General features: G+C 40.1%; 1 protein-coding gene across 3 annotated transcripts; it reads right to left on the minus strand.

The window, feature by feature from the left end:
- Positions 1-2,678: 2,678 nt before the first annotated feature.
- Positions 2,679-10,212, minus strand: nr2f2 (nuclear receptor subfamily 2, group F, member 2). 3 transcript variants are annotated; one of them, XM_044035753.1, is made up of 3 exons: positions 10,101-10,212; positions 5,293-5,820; positions 2,679-3,075 (listed from the first exon to the last, which is right to left on the minus strand). In XM_044035753.1, exons 1-3 carry the CDS (start codon positions 10,138-10,140, stop codon positions 2,801-2,803), a joined length of 843 nt encoding a protein of 280 aa, XP_043891688.1. In that variant the 5' UTR covers positions 10,141-10,212; the 3' UTR covers positions 2,679-2,800. The 3 variants fall into 3 exon arrangements, with proteins under 3 accessions (XP_043891688.1, XP_043891686.1, XP_043891687.1); XM_044035751.1 differs by lacking the exon at positions 10,101-10,212 and adding an exon at positions 6,763-8,365 and having other exon boundaries at positions 5,293-5,838; XM_044035752.1 differs by lacking the exon at positions 10,101-10,212 and adding an exon at positions 6,763-8,363.
- Positions 10,213-17,438: the final 7,226 nt, after the last annotated feature.

The following is a 17,438-nucleotide window of genomic DNA, read 5'->3' on the forward strand; positions in this document are numbered from 1 at the left end:
TTATCTTTTGAGCTACAGACTTTATTGCATCTGTAGTGTACAGTTTCGTGGAGTTGATTTTTCCTCTTCAACCCCCAAAACAGACTTCGAGGTTCAATTGCAAGTCGGTATGTTTGTGGTAAATGATCGTAAACCTCGTGGTAATTAAAACAATTGTGCGCGGCCCTGTTGGCTGATTGATTCATTATTTTGTAATTCATTAATCACTTTCATAGGGCAAAAAGGGGCAACATCCTGCCACAGCAAATTGACTCCAGCTCCCTCCACCAGCAGAACACCTCCAACCTCAACCAAGAAGCCACAGCGCGCGCACACGCAAACACGCACACACAAGGACAAGTTCACACGGACTCCACAAGTAAGGAAACATGAAAAAGGCTGGTGCAGTTGTTTTTTTTTCAAATTCATAAATTATAATTTAATACCAAGAACAAATTTACAGCAGAATGCTTGTTTACAATAAGCTAACACAAACAAACAAGAATTGTGTTCAACTATAAACTTTCACACACACTCACATATATCACTTGCAATTGATAATAATAATAATAATAATAATAATAATAATAATAATTAAAAAAAGTATCTATACGTTATCAATACCCTGCAGTCATATATTTTTTTAATATATTTATATAAAAACGTGGGTCAGTTTAAACTGTTCATAATTACAATCATGTATCATTCTCTGGTCCATATGTGACACGAAGATCAGTGTTCAATCAATGATCCCTTTTCATTCAACCACAACAGGTGTTTTTGTTTTTTTGTTTTTTTTTTTTTTTTTTTTTGTTCTGTGTGTGTGGAAGAAAAGCCTCAAAACAAGGACTGAACTGCTCGCTTCCAAATACACGCACTCACGCAAGCACTCTCACATGCGCGCTCTCACGCACACCACGGCACCTGTCTCGGACCCAAAAAGGAGCAATATAACACTAAAGTTAAAATAGCAACTCCTTTTTCCCTCCTCCTCCAAACCTGCTCACCCTGTTTAAGTCTGTCGCCTAACAATGAAAGTCGTTTTTTTCCTTTTTATCTTTTGTTTCTTTAAATACAAGGGCTAGTGTACTGAATGCACAGATTATATCTATACAGTCAAGAACAGAAAATAAAATAAAACAAACAAAGAGAGAGAGAGAGAGAGAACATTTACATTTATATATCAAAGGTAAAATAGGTTAGCGACCTGTGGCCATGCATTCACAGTCTAAATATACAAGAAAAAGAAAACATTTGTAGTAATATGTATATACATTAAAAACATAACTTTTCAGTGCTACTAGCTAAGTCTGCCACTCAATTTTTGAAGACGTTGTATTACCGAGAGAGAGAGAGAGAGAAACAAAAATGGCAACCACAGATTTTTTTTTTTCTTAATCACATATACTTTGTATAAAAGAAAAAAAAAAGAATTGAAACTTGAAAATGAATTGACCTATATTTACAAGAATACTGCCTCTATAATCAGAGTTTTCTCAGGTGAAATACACGACTGAAATCTAGAATTGTGTTCCCCCCCCCCCACAAAAAGAAAAAGATGCTGTTGCAGGACCACTTTAACAAGGTTTGGATAAGAAATCACATCATGCTTGTCAGGCACTTAATGCTTGAAGTGAATAAAGGGTGACATTTCAGGGCCGGTTTAATAATACTGCTATTAAACACTACTCCAAACTTTTCAGACCGCTGACTTCTTACACAGTCAGGTCAGTGCAGTTCGTGCACATTTGGCGTATTTTTAAGCAACATGTAGATTTATTTTTGAATCGTATTCAGCTGGGGAACACACATTTAGATGTGGATTATATAGGGGACAACTCGCTTGTGTAAACGAGTCGTGAATTCGAGCGTCAAATTAAAAATCCCTTTATTTGTAGAACTCGTGTGGCTTCGTAAAAGTGGAAAACAAAAGTGGTCCCATGACTTCACATTAATAAAGAGCTAAATATCTCCGTTGATATCACAAACTTTTACCCCCCCTTCACAAAAACCCATTCCCCCCAGATTGATGGTATTGGTCATCCTAAAAGAATATAAGTGCGCTTGCAGCATTGAGCCTATAGATTATAAGCCTACACTCCTATTGCTGTGGTTTTAATTCTTTGTAGAACTTTTTTCGTGTCTTCCATTTATATTTCCACTGTTATTTCACCATTTAAAAATAATAAAAAATAATAGTCGTCTTAGAAAATAACACCAACTGTACTACAGAAATCACAAAGGCCGGTTTGGAACCAGAAAGGAGGAATAATAATAATAAAAAAAAAGTAATAAAAAAAACAAAAACACAGCTATACATGGACACAGGACAAGTCATTTTGAGAGAAGGAAATTTCCCTTTCTCCAGTTTTTTTTCTCCCTTTACGCAAATGATCATTTCAAATGCACTTAATACTTAAATTTTTCCTCATAAGGATCAACAACAAAAAACCCTCTTCCCCCCCCATCCCCTTATTTTCTTCTTCCATTAAAGAAAATGAATCGACACAGGTTGTTCTTCATGAACACAGGGAGCTTGTATCTGCCATTTTGAAAGTTCAGTATAGATGTATGTCTCATTTTTTGAGTGGGTGGGTGGTGACGGGGTGTGGGGGCCGGGTGGTTAGGGTGGATTCACAGTCATTTACGTCAATGTCTTTCTTCATGAAAGCCAGCCCGTGTAACAGCCTTTTTTTTTCTTTTTATTCCTTCCACAAAAGCAGCTAAAATCATTGTAGTCCCACAGCCCCACACACACACACACACCACCACCACCACCCCCCTTCAGCCCCACCTTTTGTTTGTTCGTGTCCTTCTTGGTTTACTGAATTGGCATGTAAGGCCAGTTAAAACTGCTCCCCGAAAGCAACATATCCCTGATGAGAGTTTCAATTGGGGTTTTACCTACCAATCGGACGAAAAATAACTGTTCTATGACCGAGGAAGAGACTGTGCGAAGGGAAGGCAAGCGGAGTAGTAACTTCCCAAACCGTGTTGGCTGGTTTGGATACTGGCTCCGGACATATTCCTCCAGGGCGCACTGGGACTTCTCCTGCAAACTTTCCACATGGGCCACATCTGAGAGGCCACAAGCATCTGAGAGGAGGGGAAAGCAAATAAACATTAATAAAGTGTCACCTAACGCGAGGTTTTCACCCACAGTGGTGATTTTGTTTTTGTGTTTTTATGTAAAACATTTACTTTATCTCCTTATATTTAACATGTAGCTTTTGTTGTCATTAATAATATGTCCACACATTTACGATAGCAAAAATTTAAAAAATACATTTTAATTATAATATTTACACTGGCAAGACACCACAAATAAGACACATTTAATTTTAAAATTTTAAAATTCATAGGTGATATTGTTTATAAAATGTATTCTACGGATGCAGGAACTGATAATAATAACTCACTAAATATACTAAACATATTTATAAATAAATATATATATATATAAGAAAATGGCTGCTTAATTTAGTGTTTCTGATTTTATTGCCATTAGCCTTACAACTCGGATTTTTTTATCTGCACAAAATCCACTTTTCTGACAAGCGTGAAGTAAACAATTACGCACATACATGTAGCAAAGACTGTTTTTTTTCTTTAACATGGGGCATATATCTTTCACAGTCAACGGCAGAGCGAGGAGGAGAGGAGGGGGAGGGAGAGGGAGAGACAGGGAGACCTGCTGACCTTTAGTGAGCAGAGATTTAGCTTGGAGAAAAAAAAAAAAAAAAGGGGGTCCATAGCCTACGGAGTTGCCGTTGTACTATACCATCAGAGACGCATAATCACTATCTGTGCTGCTGCGTGTGGGCGGCTGCTGTCTGTGTGCCAGTAAGAGAAGGAACGAAAGCTTGTACGTGCACTGTTTAACTTTATAAACTTTGTACATGACAACAACATAAAAAAAAAAAACAAAAACACCAAAGTAGCAAAGTAGCAAAAGGCGTGACATTCAATACACACCTCCAGTCTGTCTGCAGGTAAATATGAAGGAGACTAATGAAGCTACAATGACCTTAGGGCTTAATAATAGTAATCATAATAATAATAATAATAATTATAATAATGGTAACAATAATAATAATAATAATAATAACATATCTAATAATATGAAATGTGATTATTTCAGATTGGGCTTTAAGAAGCCACCACTATGTAGAACAATAGTGAGCTGCTGCAGCCAAATGAAATACTGTGAAAGTCTGATGTCTCGCAGGTATGATATCATTTCAAAGACATGCGTTGAGTCTGCGGTGAAACCTTGTAAAATCCCCCCACACACACACCCCTACCCCCCTTCTTTAATGGTGTAGCTAATGTAACAAAATAGCAGGGAAGTTCGGGTCGTGACCTAGTTCTGGAGCAAGTCCAGAGACGCCTCCAGATCCGTTTCTGGAAATAATAATAATTACCATATTTACAATAACAATAATAATAATAATAATATTATTATTATTAATAAGAATGAAAATAATAATATTAACAATGATAATAATAATACTACTAATACTAATATTTATTTATTTTGAAACAAAAGCCACCGCTCCTGTCACTGGTCAATATCACACCAAACTGCTCAGATACTGACATGTTTGAAAATGACAGGCTGGTTCTGCAGGCTGTTTTTCCTCGCACATGTGTGGAACCCAATTTTTTTTTTTTTTTACTGTGTGCAAATGGGACATCAGGCTTGTCTTTCTTTTTAACCCCCACCCCTCCATTCACCACCACACCACCACCCTAGCCTGACATCATTTATATCTGTCATCCCTTACAAACAAGACGTGGGGTATGCACACAGTGATAAATGGTGGAAAGAAAGAGGGAAAAAACAAAACAAAACAAAGTGTAAGCTATTGGATTCTCCCTATAAGTGTACAGTAAGAGCGAGATTTGATGACGCTGTGGACGCTGATCACTGTGTGTTGTGTTATCAGACTTCATTTTTTCAGCTCGGGCTTTAGTCAGTGGGGGCCGCACGTTCCCGTGTTTTGCTGTCAATTTAATTAAGAAATCTCTTGCGTGGTCAGGCCACAGTTTCCAGTTGAGCTACGTGTTTGTGTGTGTGTGTGTGTGTTTCTGATGAAACAGTTGATTAACCAAGTGGTTTTATAATTTATCAGCCTCGGGGCCTAAAACCAATGACAATGAAGGCAGCATGGTTTGCGCCATCTATAAGCCATATTTGGGTCAGCAATGATTTAGCTGATGTCAATGCACGTGTTGTAGTGACATTCACACAGGCTGAACTTTTGAGTGTGTGTGTGTGTGTGTGTGTGTGTGTTGGGTCTATTGTCTTACCTGTGGTGAAAAGCACAATTGCCTTTAAGCAGCTATATTCAGCAGAGTCAACGTGCAAAGCTTTGAGCTTTTCCACTTGTTCTTGGAAGATCCTAATGTGGTCCATAAAGGCCACAACTCTGTCCGCGGACATGGGGGAGGCGTGAAGGCCAGCCGCCGCCAGCAGAGGAGCCACATGCAGGGGCATGGAGCACTGCGCGGCGTTCAGCACAAATAACTCACTCCACGTCAACCTCAGCAGAGCCACCTGGTCTGTGATCTGGAGGTCTGGGAAGAAGGGAATATTCCTGGCCCACTCCACTGCACTGAAGAGCATCCTGGCTGCGAGTTCACAAATGTTCTCGATACCCATGATGTTGTTGGGCTGCATGCACTGACTGCCATAGCGGGACGTCGGGTAGGGCTCCGCTCTCAACAGAAGAGAGATATATCCGGATAAGTAGGAATGGCAGTGGAGTGGGTCTCCATTTGTCAAGGCGAACTGACCGTGGTGTGGCTGCGTGGGTGGCACCCGTCCCCTTTGCACGGCTGCAGTAAAAAGAGAAACTGCAGATATTGAAGCCTGAATTCTACTAATTGTCATACAATTACGAACATGAATAAACACACAAAGAAGTGTGCTGTTAGAACACCGAAATATACACACAAATACTCATTTTACACACTGCATATACGTTCACACACACACAGTTCTATAAAGACACACATACATATACATATATATGTATACATACACACACGTGTGTGTATGCATACATGTAAACAGACAGGCAGACAGACAGGTTACTAATGGCACAATATTGGCTCACATCGTGTGCATGTGCTGAAACACTGGAGATTAGTGCGCTTTTAAAACACGTTGAACACATAGCTTCGAAACGATGTTATTCAGCAACAGCAACACGAGCTGGCTGTGCAGGAACACAAAGAGGGCAAGAGAGACCTTGCATGTTTAACCCTTAACCTACTTAGCAATTCATCTCTCTCTGCCTTTACACAGACACACAAGACACCCAAGGCCCTAATTTCGTCTCTAATGTTGAGATATATTCTCGCGCTGGTGCACGCACATGCAGGCTTTGTGTTCAATTCGAGCTTCAGACACGGAGAGATGTGGAGATGGAGCCAGAACACGCTGTCTTAATTCGACACTCGCCATAATAGCGCAGATGGTTTTTTTTTATATTGTGTATCGTGTATTCAAATGTCGTCTCCATCCAAACACATATTACGGCTGTTTTGGTGAATTAAGCGTCGCGACGGGGATGAGATCCGGTGTGCGCCGTCTCCACCACATCACACAGCGGCTCTGTCGCGAGCTCCAGCCGCAGAGCCTTGAAGGAACAGTCGGGGAAAGAGAGCGCAGGCGGGGCGGGACATGAGGGCTACACACACACACACACACACACACACGGTTCTACAAAACAGACACACGCATACATGGATAAGAAAACAAAAAAATCCCAATACCTTCCCGTCTCATGCCGACTTTAAGGCATTTTTTGAGGCGGCAGTACTGACACTGATTGCGGTGGTGTTGGTCGATTGGACAATTCCTGTTGGCACGGCATGTGTAAGTGAGGTTCCGTCTTACGCTCCGCTTGAAGAAGCTTTTGCAGCCCTCGCATGTGAACTGGCCGTAGTGTTTGCCACTGGATTTGTCCCCGCACACCACGCACTCGATCTGCGCCGGCTGCTTCTCCGACTGCTGCGTGCCCTGGTTCGTCGGCGTGGACTGCGTGTTGTTCGGGGCTCCTTGGACCGGTGTGTGAGGGGTCGGAGGGGCCACCTGGGAGGCTGTCAGGTTCAACTGGCCTGCTTGAGGCGTGGGGAGAGATAGTCCTCCTTGGGTCTGCGAGGAAAGGGCGCCTTGGGTGTCAGCCACATCGTCCTGGGAGCCTCTCCACACTACCATTGCCATATCTATCAGTCAACGTAAAGAAACTTTTTGTCTGCCGTTTTGGTGTCGCGGTGAACAATGTCTGAAGGAAAACGCGGTAAACTGAGATCAGCCAGTCAGAGAAAATGTCAAATCTAGAGCCTACACGCTGAATCCACTCCAGAAAACTGGTGAGTTATTGCTGTTGGAGACGCTGCGAAGCACCGGGTTTCAAAACTGATGCGATGGCGAGCTGAGTCGCTGCCTTGCGCTTAAAGGCCAAGTCCAGTGGCGCTTACAGTCAGCCATCCAGTACAGCCATCAATGGGAAACGGTGGCTTCAATATTGGAATAATCAACAGAGGTAGCATGGACTGTCAGTGGATAATAATAATAATAATGGAGCAGGTTGGTGTGAGACCGCGCCTGCAGCAGCAGCAGCAGCAGCAGCAGCAACAGCAGCAGCATAAAACAACTGGTGAGAGCACAATGTAGCAGCTACTATCAAGTTCCAGCACAAGTCTTGAAGAAAATCACCAACCGGGTTGGAGGAAGGAAGGAAAAAAAAAAAATCGCGTCTTCTCCCCTTTTTCTTTTTTGGTGCCAGTAACGCGCGCAGCTGACGCCAATGTTCTCAGAGCTCGGAATATGAAGACGCACAACTATCTCTCCTCCAAAAAGCGAAAGCACAAAAGCAAAAATTTCAAAAAAAAATAAAACAAAGATCACAACCCACTAAACCTCCTCCGTATTGAGTGAAAAATAATAGGCAGAGAGGAGCAGAGATTCAAAGTAATCAAATATGTTAAAAAGGCGGAGGTTAGGAAGTGATTTGCGATTGGTAGGAGCCGGGCTGGCTGAATGCTTTCTCTCTGATCAGCTCACTGAGCTCTCTATATAGTGAACTTTGACACGACTGCTGCAACTTAGCACACGTTACCATGGAGATGGGCTGCCATATAAGGAAGGAGAATGTGTTTGACTGGTCAGAGCTCAGGGACCTCCCCCTCAACCCCATTGGCTAGTCGGCACTTGTGCTACTTGGTACCTTGCCAGAGCCAGTATGGGGGTCGAGAGGGCCGCTTGGTCCTAAAAGACGACGGTTTTCCGGAGCGAGAGGTAATTTAGTCACTTAAATCGCCCGGACTGTATAAGATAGAGTCGCATGTATGATCGTAAAAACCTCAGCAATTCAATGAAAACAAAATAAAAATAAATCTTCAATAAAAATAATATAAATGCGACACAGCTCTCCAGAGTTGCATTTTGTGGACACTATAAAAATTACCTCACCATTAATGTACCTTTATTTCATTACTTTTATCAGATTATTATTCCTTAATCTTGTTAACTGACATTTGCAAACTAAAAAAAACACACACAGCATCGCAATAAACACCCACTGAATGATGCTAATAATTACACTTTTATACATTGTTTAGGACATGAGCGAACAAAGCAGCAGGTGAACACTTAATGTTGTCTATGTGCATTAAATCCAGCCACTAAACAGGGTCACTCATCACAATCATCATCTTATCTCTGTGAATGTTTTTTTTTAATCTATATATATATATTATATATTATATATATACATATATATATATATATATATATATATATATATATATATATATATATATATATATATATATTCCCTCCAGTGAAGGCTAATAAACCTAATCACACCAAACTGAATAATTACATTCCACACCTCTTCTATAAATGTTATGATAAGTAAGTGTCTGTCCGCTGCACATCCTAATCCCACTGACCACCAACAATATCCCAAACTCACAACAGGGTCAGGGAGTATCGGTATGGCCACAACTTCAAATGACTCCTACAGCTTTTAATGGGGGAGTCCTGGGGGCTGAAAAAGGCCACGGCCCTTCACAGGAAGGTCAGGTTGACAGGTACACAACACGTTTCTGATACAATAACAGTGGAAAAGCTGTTGCCTGTTGCAATAAAATAAATACAACGAGGAGCTGCTGCAGACTAACATTTTATTTTATTTTATTATTATTTCATTAAATTCATTTTAGGTTTTTATTTAATCAGTTAATATATCAGAGTTAAACTGCAGGGTCACAGCCCTGCACGTGAACCCATAGCCTGAACCGAGCCTCAGTGAATATACAGACACAGTACTATCATCATCATCATCAGCAGCAGCAGCAGCAGAAGCAGAAGCAGCAGCAGCAGCAGCAGCAGTCAGGCTGCTTTGTCCCAGGGTGTATGACAGTATATGGGCGCCCCCTAGCGTATGATTTCCCCGTGCTTTGAAATAAGATTCAATTTAGAGGAGCCACCCGACAAGGAAACTGCTTCAGTCTCGTCTCGCTCAGCGACCAAAACTAACGAGCTCCATTATAAACTCACGCCTGTTTGTTTAAAATCTGTTTTGACTTGACTTGGACGGCAAAGCTTTGACAGTTGCCAAAGTTGGATTTACTTTTTTTTTTTTTTTGCCACTTTATTTAGACCGAATTGTATCTTTAAAAAGCAAATGCGTCCGATTACTGTTTCGGCTATATGACTTATGTTATCTAATTTTATTTACAGTTGCCGTGAACACGGAGAGCCAGTCAACAAAAATAATGATAATTATAATTTTTTTTTTTAAATTAATACTCCACAATAGACTCACCGGGGACGCACGTTTACTTCAAAGGGTGAGTATACATTTGATGCACTTCACTGTGATAAATGGAGCAGCCACGCTTTATTCACCATGTGTTAGGAGCGACAGCAAATAATAACGTACATCTAGCACATTTTCCACAGTGCGCACTGAACACACATTCTCGCTGATGTCACATCACGATCACAATAAGACCGAGCACAGCTTGCAGATAGATAGTCATGAAGTAAACCTGCGTTTGCCGGTGAGAGTGAGGCTGTATTCTCATAATAACAAACCTACCAAATGCATAGGCTGCTGTTTCGTCCGTGGCGGGATGCATCTTCTCTCTTATTCAGAATATATTTAGTCTCCCCTTTTTTCCACACAGAGCTCAGAACTGAAAACTGGCAGAGCTTCCTCTCCAGCAGACGGGACGAGACACAAAAAAGAGGCACGCTGCTGCGCTGTTTATTGGAAGATTGCAATGTCTGTTGGTGGTGGTGGTGGTGATGATGATGGTGGTGGTGGTGGTGATGATGCTCGTGCAGAAACTTTGAGGGAGAGCCCGAAGACTTGCAGCAAATTGATTCGCGTCATGTAAGTTGACGCTGTGTCCGAGCGCAGTATCATTTGACTGCCGCTGATGGTGTCATGGGTGATCAGCAGCGCGCGTGCAAGGGCTTCTCAGCCGCCACGGATCTTCTCTCGCTCGCTCTCTCCTGTAACAGTAATGTAATGGCCAATGCGCGCTGCACGCCGCTGCTTTGTGTGGGCTATTGTGGTGGGGAGAGAGAGGGAGGGAGGGAGGGAGGGAGGGAGGCTGACGGCAGAAACAGACACCTGTCTTTAAGTATGGCGGACACGCAGAAGCTATACGAGAGCACGCGCATTTGAAATGAACACGCGATTAGGCACAAGGACTGCTGTGATTAGAGGTGTATTTAAAATTATTTATTTAATTATTATTATTTTTTTCATGATACAAATTTTATTCACACTATTACACTTGCTGAATACTAATTATTCCAATGAAATTCTTATTTGTAAAAAAAATAAACACACACTCATCCAAACAAGCAAGTGTCTCACTTTTTTAATAAAAAAATAATAAAACAAATCCAATATGTAAAATAATTACAGCCAAAGTTAAACTATACCAAGCTGAAAACATAAGCACTTTATTTTATACGCATATACATTTTTCACACACTTCATTTATAATTGCCCCGCACCCCCACCCTTTTATTTATTTATTTATTTCCCATTTTCCACGGGTTTAGAATGAACTTCCCTCTCTGTGTGTGATTAGTAGTTTGCCCTCCATTCAAGCAAAAGATAATAAAGCGAGAAGAAAAAGAAAAAAGAAAGACTGCATGCATGCGCAAAATAGCACAGCCCAACGGGACTGCTGGTATCGATTAAGAGCAGACAGAGGAAGTCGACTGCACTAAATATTTACTGATCACACACACAAATAGCTGCATGTGTGTAATGATTTCCCATGCCCCGGCTCGCGAGGAGTGAATCACTTTATTATTGTTAGTAAAACAAAGCTCACGCACGCCACGGAGCCGCGGAGCGCCAGAGTGGAGAGATGCTGATTGGGACAAGTGCAGTTAAATGAATCGATGGCGAGGAGATAACGGTGGCGATTTACGCGCGTGCGAAGAAGAAGAAGAAGAAAAGGTAAAACGCTTTCACTCACTCATTCATGCGTCGAAACGCGAGGAGCGCTCGCGTGTATGCTCCCGCGCGTGTGTAAAAAAAAAGAAAGTGAAATAAAAGTTGATTTTAATCTTATTTCTGACTTCATGCAGAGAAGGGTATAGAGACCCGGAGGTCTCCAAGTTCTCGGCTTGATTAACCCCCCCCCTCCCCTCCCCCCCAGACCCGCGCAGGAGCAAAGGTCAACCTGGCTAATCAACTTGAAGAGTCCGATTGAATTAGATGACCGTGGAAAACAGGACAGAAACGTAATTGTCCCACAAGAAAAAAAAATCGTCTTAGGTTTTGACAACCTACAATTTAAAATGAAATATTAAAGAAAAAGAGGAATTAATTGAAGATAATAGCATAGAGAGAGTGGGCAACAGGTTTCATCTGTTTCTGGTATAGATGCGTAATTTGTAACACACTTTTAAAGATATACAAAAGCCACTTTAACAGTCACAGACAGTTTTTTTTCCCCCTGCTAGATAAAGATCACTTGATTGATGGCGCTTGTGCCCCATATGTCCCGCCGTTTTAATGCGCTGCGTTGCATATCAATCAGCAGCTTTTAACTCTCTCCACTGAAGGTTTCATCTCTTGTCTCCTCCTGCCGTGTTGTGGTGTTGCTTGTAACGGTGGAAATAATAATAATAATAATAATAATAATAATAATAATAATAATAATAATAATAATAATAATAATAATAAAAACTAATTAGTTACATGTTTGCACGAAATCAATGTATGATGTATATATTTTTGATTCATTGTGATACTTTGCAGACTTATTATTATGAAGAAGTTATTTATAATTTGTTTTTATTGAAATAAAAAGCTGTTAATAAAAACAAAAACCTTTTCCCATCACATTAACGTGTCAATATGTTTAGTTTCTTTGACTGGACTTTCTTTGTGGATGAATTCATTATTCTGGTGTATATTTTAATGGCAAACAGTTATATACATTTTTTTTTTCTAAAACTATTAACTCTGAACAGCTGAATTATATGCATAAATGTGAAAGAGTGGCACATTACAAATGATGAAATTGTGGTATTGTTAGAAACAGTTATATTAAAAGTGAATTCAGTGCTGTAGATCACTTTATCTCTGTCTGCGTGTCCCGAGGGCCACCATCTGAAATGGCAGTGGATCCCAGATAGTCCACTGTTCAATTTGCCAATGACAGATTATAGTGCCAATTTAAACAGATAGGGATCAATTTGTCTCAATGATCACTCTTTAGGCGGACTGCCAGCGTGCTCTTAATGTATTTGTAAACGCTGGTCTGTCTGAATCATGGCTGTTATGTTTGAAGTGAACAAAAGTGTAGCATGGAGGGAAATGAGTGGTGCAAATGATAAATGGTGTGTTGCTGTTGTTGTGGCTGTTAAAGACTGCAGTGATGGAGCAGGCGTGATGATTACTCCAGGCAGAGGCAGAGGCAGTGCAGCAGCAGCAGCAGCAGCGACCATGAGGTCAATGGTTTAAGTCTGAGGACTAACTGGTAAAGTCTGGCAAGGAAAATGGTGCAATAAGAGCTCTGTGACCTGCAGGAACTTATAGTGCTTGAGTGCCCTTTGGCAAAGCAGCTGAAGCCCCATCTGTCCCAGTGGAGCAACCATGGAGTAGAGGACTGTGGTTGCACCAGGCACTTGTGAGACGTGTCTCTTTGAGTGGGATCTGCCCTCCCCTTTTCTTTTTTTTTAAATGGGGGGAATGTGGGCAGTGCACCTTTTGTTTTCTACTTTAATGCTCAGACAGTGACAAAGTTTAGGAGAAGACACAAGAAAGAGAGATGGGGGGGGAGGCGGTGGGTACTAGTGGCACCATTCAGTCCTGAACCAGACATGGTTCACATTTGGCCCCAAAGGCAACAGACAGTGTATTGAATTACTGTAATTCAAGGTGCAATGTAGTAGCTGTAGAGTGTGATTTGTAAAGCTAATGTAGAAAAGGCAGCGTACTATTTCAGCTATTTATTGATAAATGCGTTTAAATGTTCTTTCATTTCAAGATGAAGTCAATTTCTTCTCTCTCAAACTACACGAGAGCTCGATTTTCCCGGTGTTTGCATTAAAGAATTACAAAAATAAAACCCAGGTGCATCAACAACACTAATATGTCTCTGCACAGTTATAGAATATCCAATTTGGTGGTGTTGTGCATAATTGTAATTAGCAGTATTGCCTGCCACTTTCATGACTTCAAAGGTGTAACGCTGTTTTTGGCTGCGTTCCTTTAATGTCTTACACTGTACATTTTAAGAAGTGAACTATTGTTTTGACTGTTAGAGACGTGCTGTTAAGAAAGGTTGGAAACAGTGAAAGTGTGACTCACTATAATTCTCTGCCCCAAAATAGCTGAACAAATCATTCTCTAATAAAGTCTTTGGCTTTTCCCGATTTTGCAGAGTAGATCAAAAATACACTGGCAGTCTGTGTTATTCCTGCTGCTGCAGCCAAACCACATGTAAAGCCTTTAAGTTCCCCTTCGCTGAAAATAAGCTGTTATTTCTTAGGTGCAGTCTACATGGAGAGTTTGAACATTTGCAACACCGTCTTTAACGTGAGGGAAACGATCGAGTCAGTGAATTATTTTTGAAAGGTGTAGTTTTACTTTCCACTGCAGTATTTAGAAGAATTTCAACATGTAAGTTTGGTAAGACATATACTGCAGTCGCCCTTAAATGAAAGCATAAGAGAGTGTTATCACGACAGTGAACCACACTAACAACTGCAGCAGGACAAATATAGGGCTTCCAGGTTTGATCATTTCTACTGACACCGTACGTGTGATCAATGACGGACAAAGTCCTGGAACGGAAGCAGGATTTGGTGAAACTCTCCACACCAGCGACGACTCGGAAACGCAACGATTTTTTTTCAGTGTAACAAAAAACGCTAGAGCAAAATAAATCGCTTGATCTTGGTGACTGTGCCGCCATATGAGGACATGCAGAAGCTGCTTTTTTTTAAGGGTTTACCACATAAGAATCAATACTGGCCGGCCTGGGTGATGTCACCGAAGTCAAACCTTAGACTAGCTCCACTGACATTAAATGGAGCAGGGATTTGCTGACACGTGATAGTACCCAGAGGTTAGACACAGGCATGACAATATTTTTCAGCACATTTCCAGTTTATTAACTAGCAAAGCTTACGGGGTATAATCACCATGACAATCCACTGTGCCATGCAAACTAAATGGCTGTGTCAATGTGTAAATGCTGACCAATGTTTTCCTATTTATATATATACTCAGTTAAACCAAGACATTTACAATATGTCCATGTCAGAGGTTGTGCATATTTATACACACATATATATATATATATATATATATATATACATATATATATATATATATACATACATATATATATATATACATATATATACATACATATATATGTATACATATATGTATATATATATATACATATATATATATGTACATATATATACATATATACATATATGTATACATATATATAATTAAATGTTCTACAAGTACAAGAGATATATAAAAAGGTGACTAAAATGTAGCGCAGAAAACACTTAATCAGCTTTGGTGCATCACATTGAGAGTGTGGATCGATGAGCAGCTGTAACGCCGCTGTAAACACCAGTGGTGGCTGAACAAACAGACTTGAGAACATTAAAACAAACAGAGAACAAAAATGAACTTATTATCTAAGTGTAAGTACTACTGGATTATCACCATGTCTTGTGTACTGCAAAACAAATCTTATAAACTGGCGTAATTTTCTTGACAACAGCTGGCACGGGAGTATGCACCCTCAGGCTGCACTTCCACACATGTGCTGTGTGAAGTTGAAAAGCCTCATCTGCTTTGCAAAGGACAAAATATCAGTGAAGGGAGGAAAAAAAAAAACAAAACACATGTCTTGCAGCCAACAAGACAAACCATCAGTTGGTGCCAATTAAATGACTAAATGAGTAAAGAAAGGCTTAGGGCAGGCGTGTACAGTAATGATGAGCTATCAGACTTTAGCGAGCAGTGGGAAGTCATCACATTATTGAACTGAAGCCATCTCTCTGTTTGTTTTTCTTTACAACCTACTGTACTGACGTGTCACCAGTTTAAATTTCACTCTGAACTTTAATGTAACAGTGGGTGTTTTTTCATTTGTTTGCTTACACTTGATGAACTCCAAAAGACGTCGCCTGCATCATTCTGTACACATCTACACAATGAATGATGTTGCTTTTATAATCTGCAGTCTGCTCTCTCTCTCTCTCTCTCTCTCTTTTTTTTTGTTTTTTTTTTGCAGTCATAAAGCCATTGCCTGTAATGGCTCAGGTAATAATCCTTTACACAGCTTACTTTATAGCTCTTCACATCATTAGACTGCTCCAGAGTGTTAACTAATACTAACTCCTGTCTCCTTTTTTTTTTTTTTTTATCATCCAGCTTTTCCTCTACAAATGAGACATTAGTGAACAGCAGCCTGTGAGTGATTTTCAGGAAACACAGTGTGGTACAAATGTGCACTGTCAGGCAGCATCACTTGCATCGCAGCAAGCTCATGGCGCAAGCATCAGGGTGAAAACACTGCTACATCTGCTTAGAACTGGATGCATGACTAAACTATAATGTTGTATTGTAAAAAAACACAACAAGTAAACATTCATACTCTGTGTATACAGTACACATACAATAAGTATCGATAAACAGAATTATCTATGTGCCTGCACCCATGTTATATATCGATCACAATTAAAACAAAAATGGATTAAACATAAAACCATAAACTATAAAGATGCCCATTGTAATATGGGTTCACAAAACCAGAGTGTGTAAAAAAGTAATTTCATCAAGCTAATTGCCTGTTTGTGAGAGGGAGCAAACTTTTTCCTACTCTACTGTATTATGGAGGTTCTTTCTTAATCATAAATAGAGCTCTTGTATCCCAAAGGGACTTGCTATTCAAATTTACAATTGAACTAAAGACCAAAGCTATCAATCTCTCACAGACACTTTATTTCTGCCCTCCTTCTCCCTTGTAATTGTGGTGACATAACCATAAACAGGGGTTGTGCTGTGACTGATCTGTGGAGATGACAGCATTAACACATGAGCGGCGCATGTAAGCACTCACAGGTGGAGTCTTGATGTGATATATAGTTGAAACTTAATATAAATGCAGTGATATCAGAAGAAAAGAAGATTATTACGTCGGAATCAAAATAGTGTAAATATGTGGTTGGAACAGATGCAGAAAGTCACCACTGAGAACACGTTTTGGGTCACAAAATATTATAAAAGTGGGTTTAACCTTTTGTGTTTGGTTATAATGTAACTATAAAAGTTGGCAATTATTCGGGTCATGGTGTTCTTACCTTCTAATAAATGTAAGCTGTTTATAAATTGATTCTGTTACCAAGTGAAGGAATTTAAAGATTAATAACAAACATGTGTTATTTTACATTCATAGTAACAGTTACAGGGACTTGATATGTGACACATAGCTTACAATAACAGTAATGACAAGATAGAGCAATTATATAATGATGAGTATGTTGTACAACCTTATAATATACATTGTTTCAAATAAGTTGGTTTTAGTTACACTTACTGCCTGTTTATAGGGTTACAAATGCAAGGCAATGCTATGATGACTCAGAAAGTGTAGAATTTGGTGAAGTAATATTAGTTCCCCAGTGTAATCCTGTAATCCTGCTGTCATCGTCTTATTCAACCAGTTTTCTGTTCACATTGACCCCATTCCTGTAAAAAAAAAAGAGTTATGCAGTGGTGACGCTGGTGAGTCGAAATGGTGATATTTTGTAATTTATCTCGAACATATTCAGAGTGTCACTAAAGCATCAATTAGCCGTCACACTGCAGAGTCTCTGACACATTCCTGCTGGCAGTGGCGGTGCAGTGGCGGTGCAGTGTCAC

The sequence above is a fragment of the Solea senegalensis genome, linkage group LG10 (genome assembly GCF_019176455.1).
Source record: "Solea senegalensis isolate Sse05_10M linkage group LG10, IFAPA_SoseM_1, whole genome shotgun sequence".
Lineage (NCBI taxonomy): Eukaryota > Metazoa > Chordata > Actinopteri > Pleuronectiformes > Soleidae > Solea > Solea senegalensis.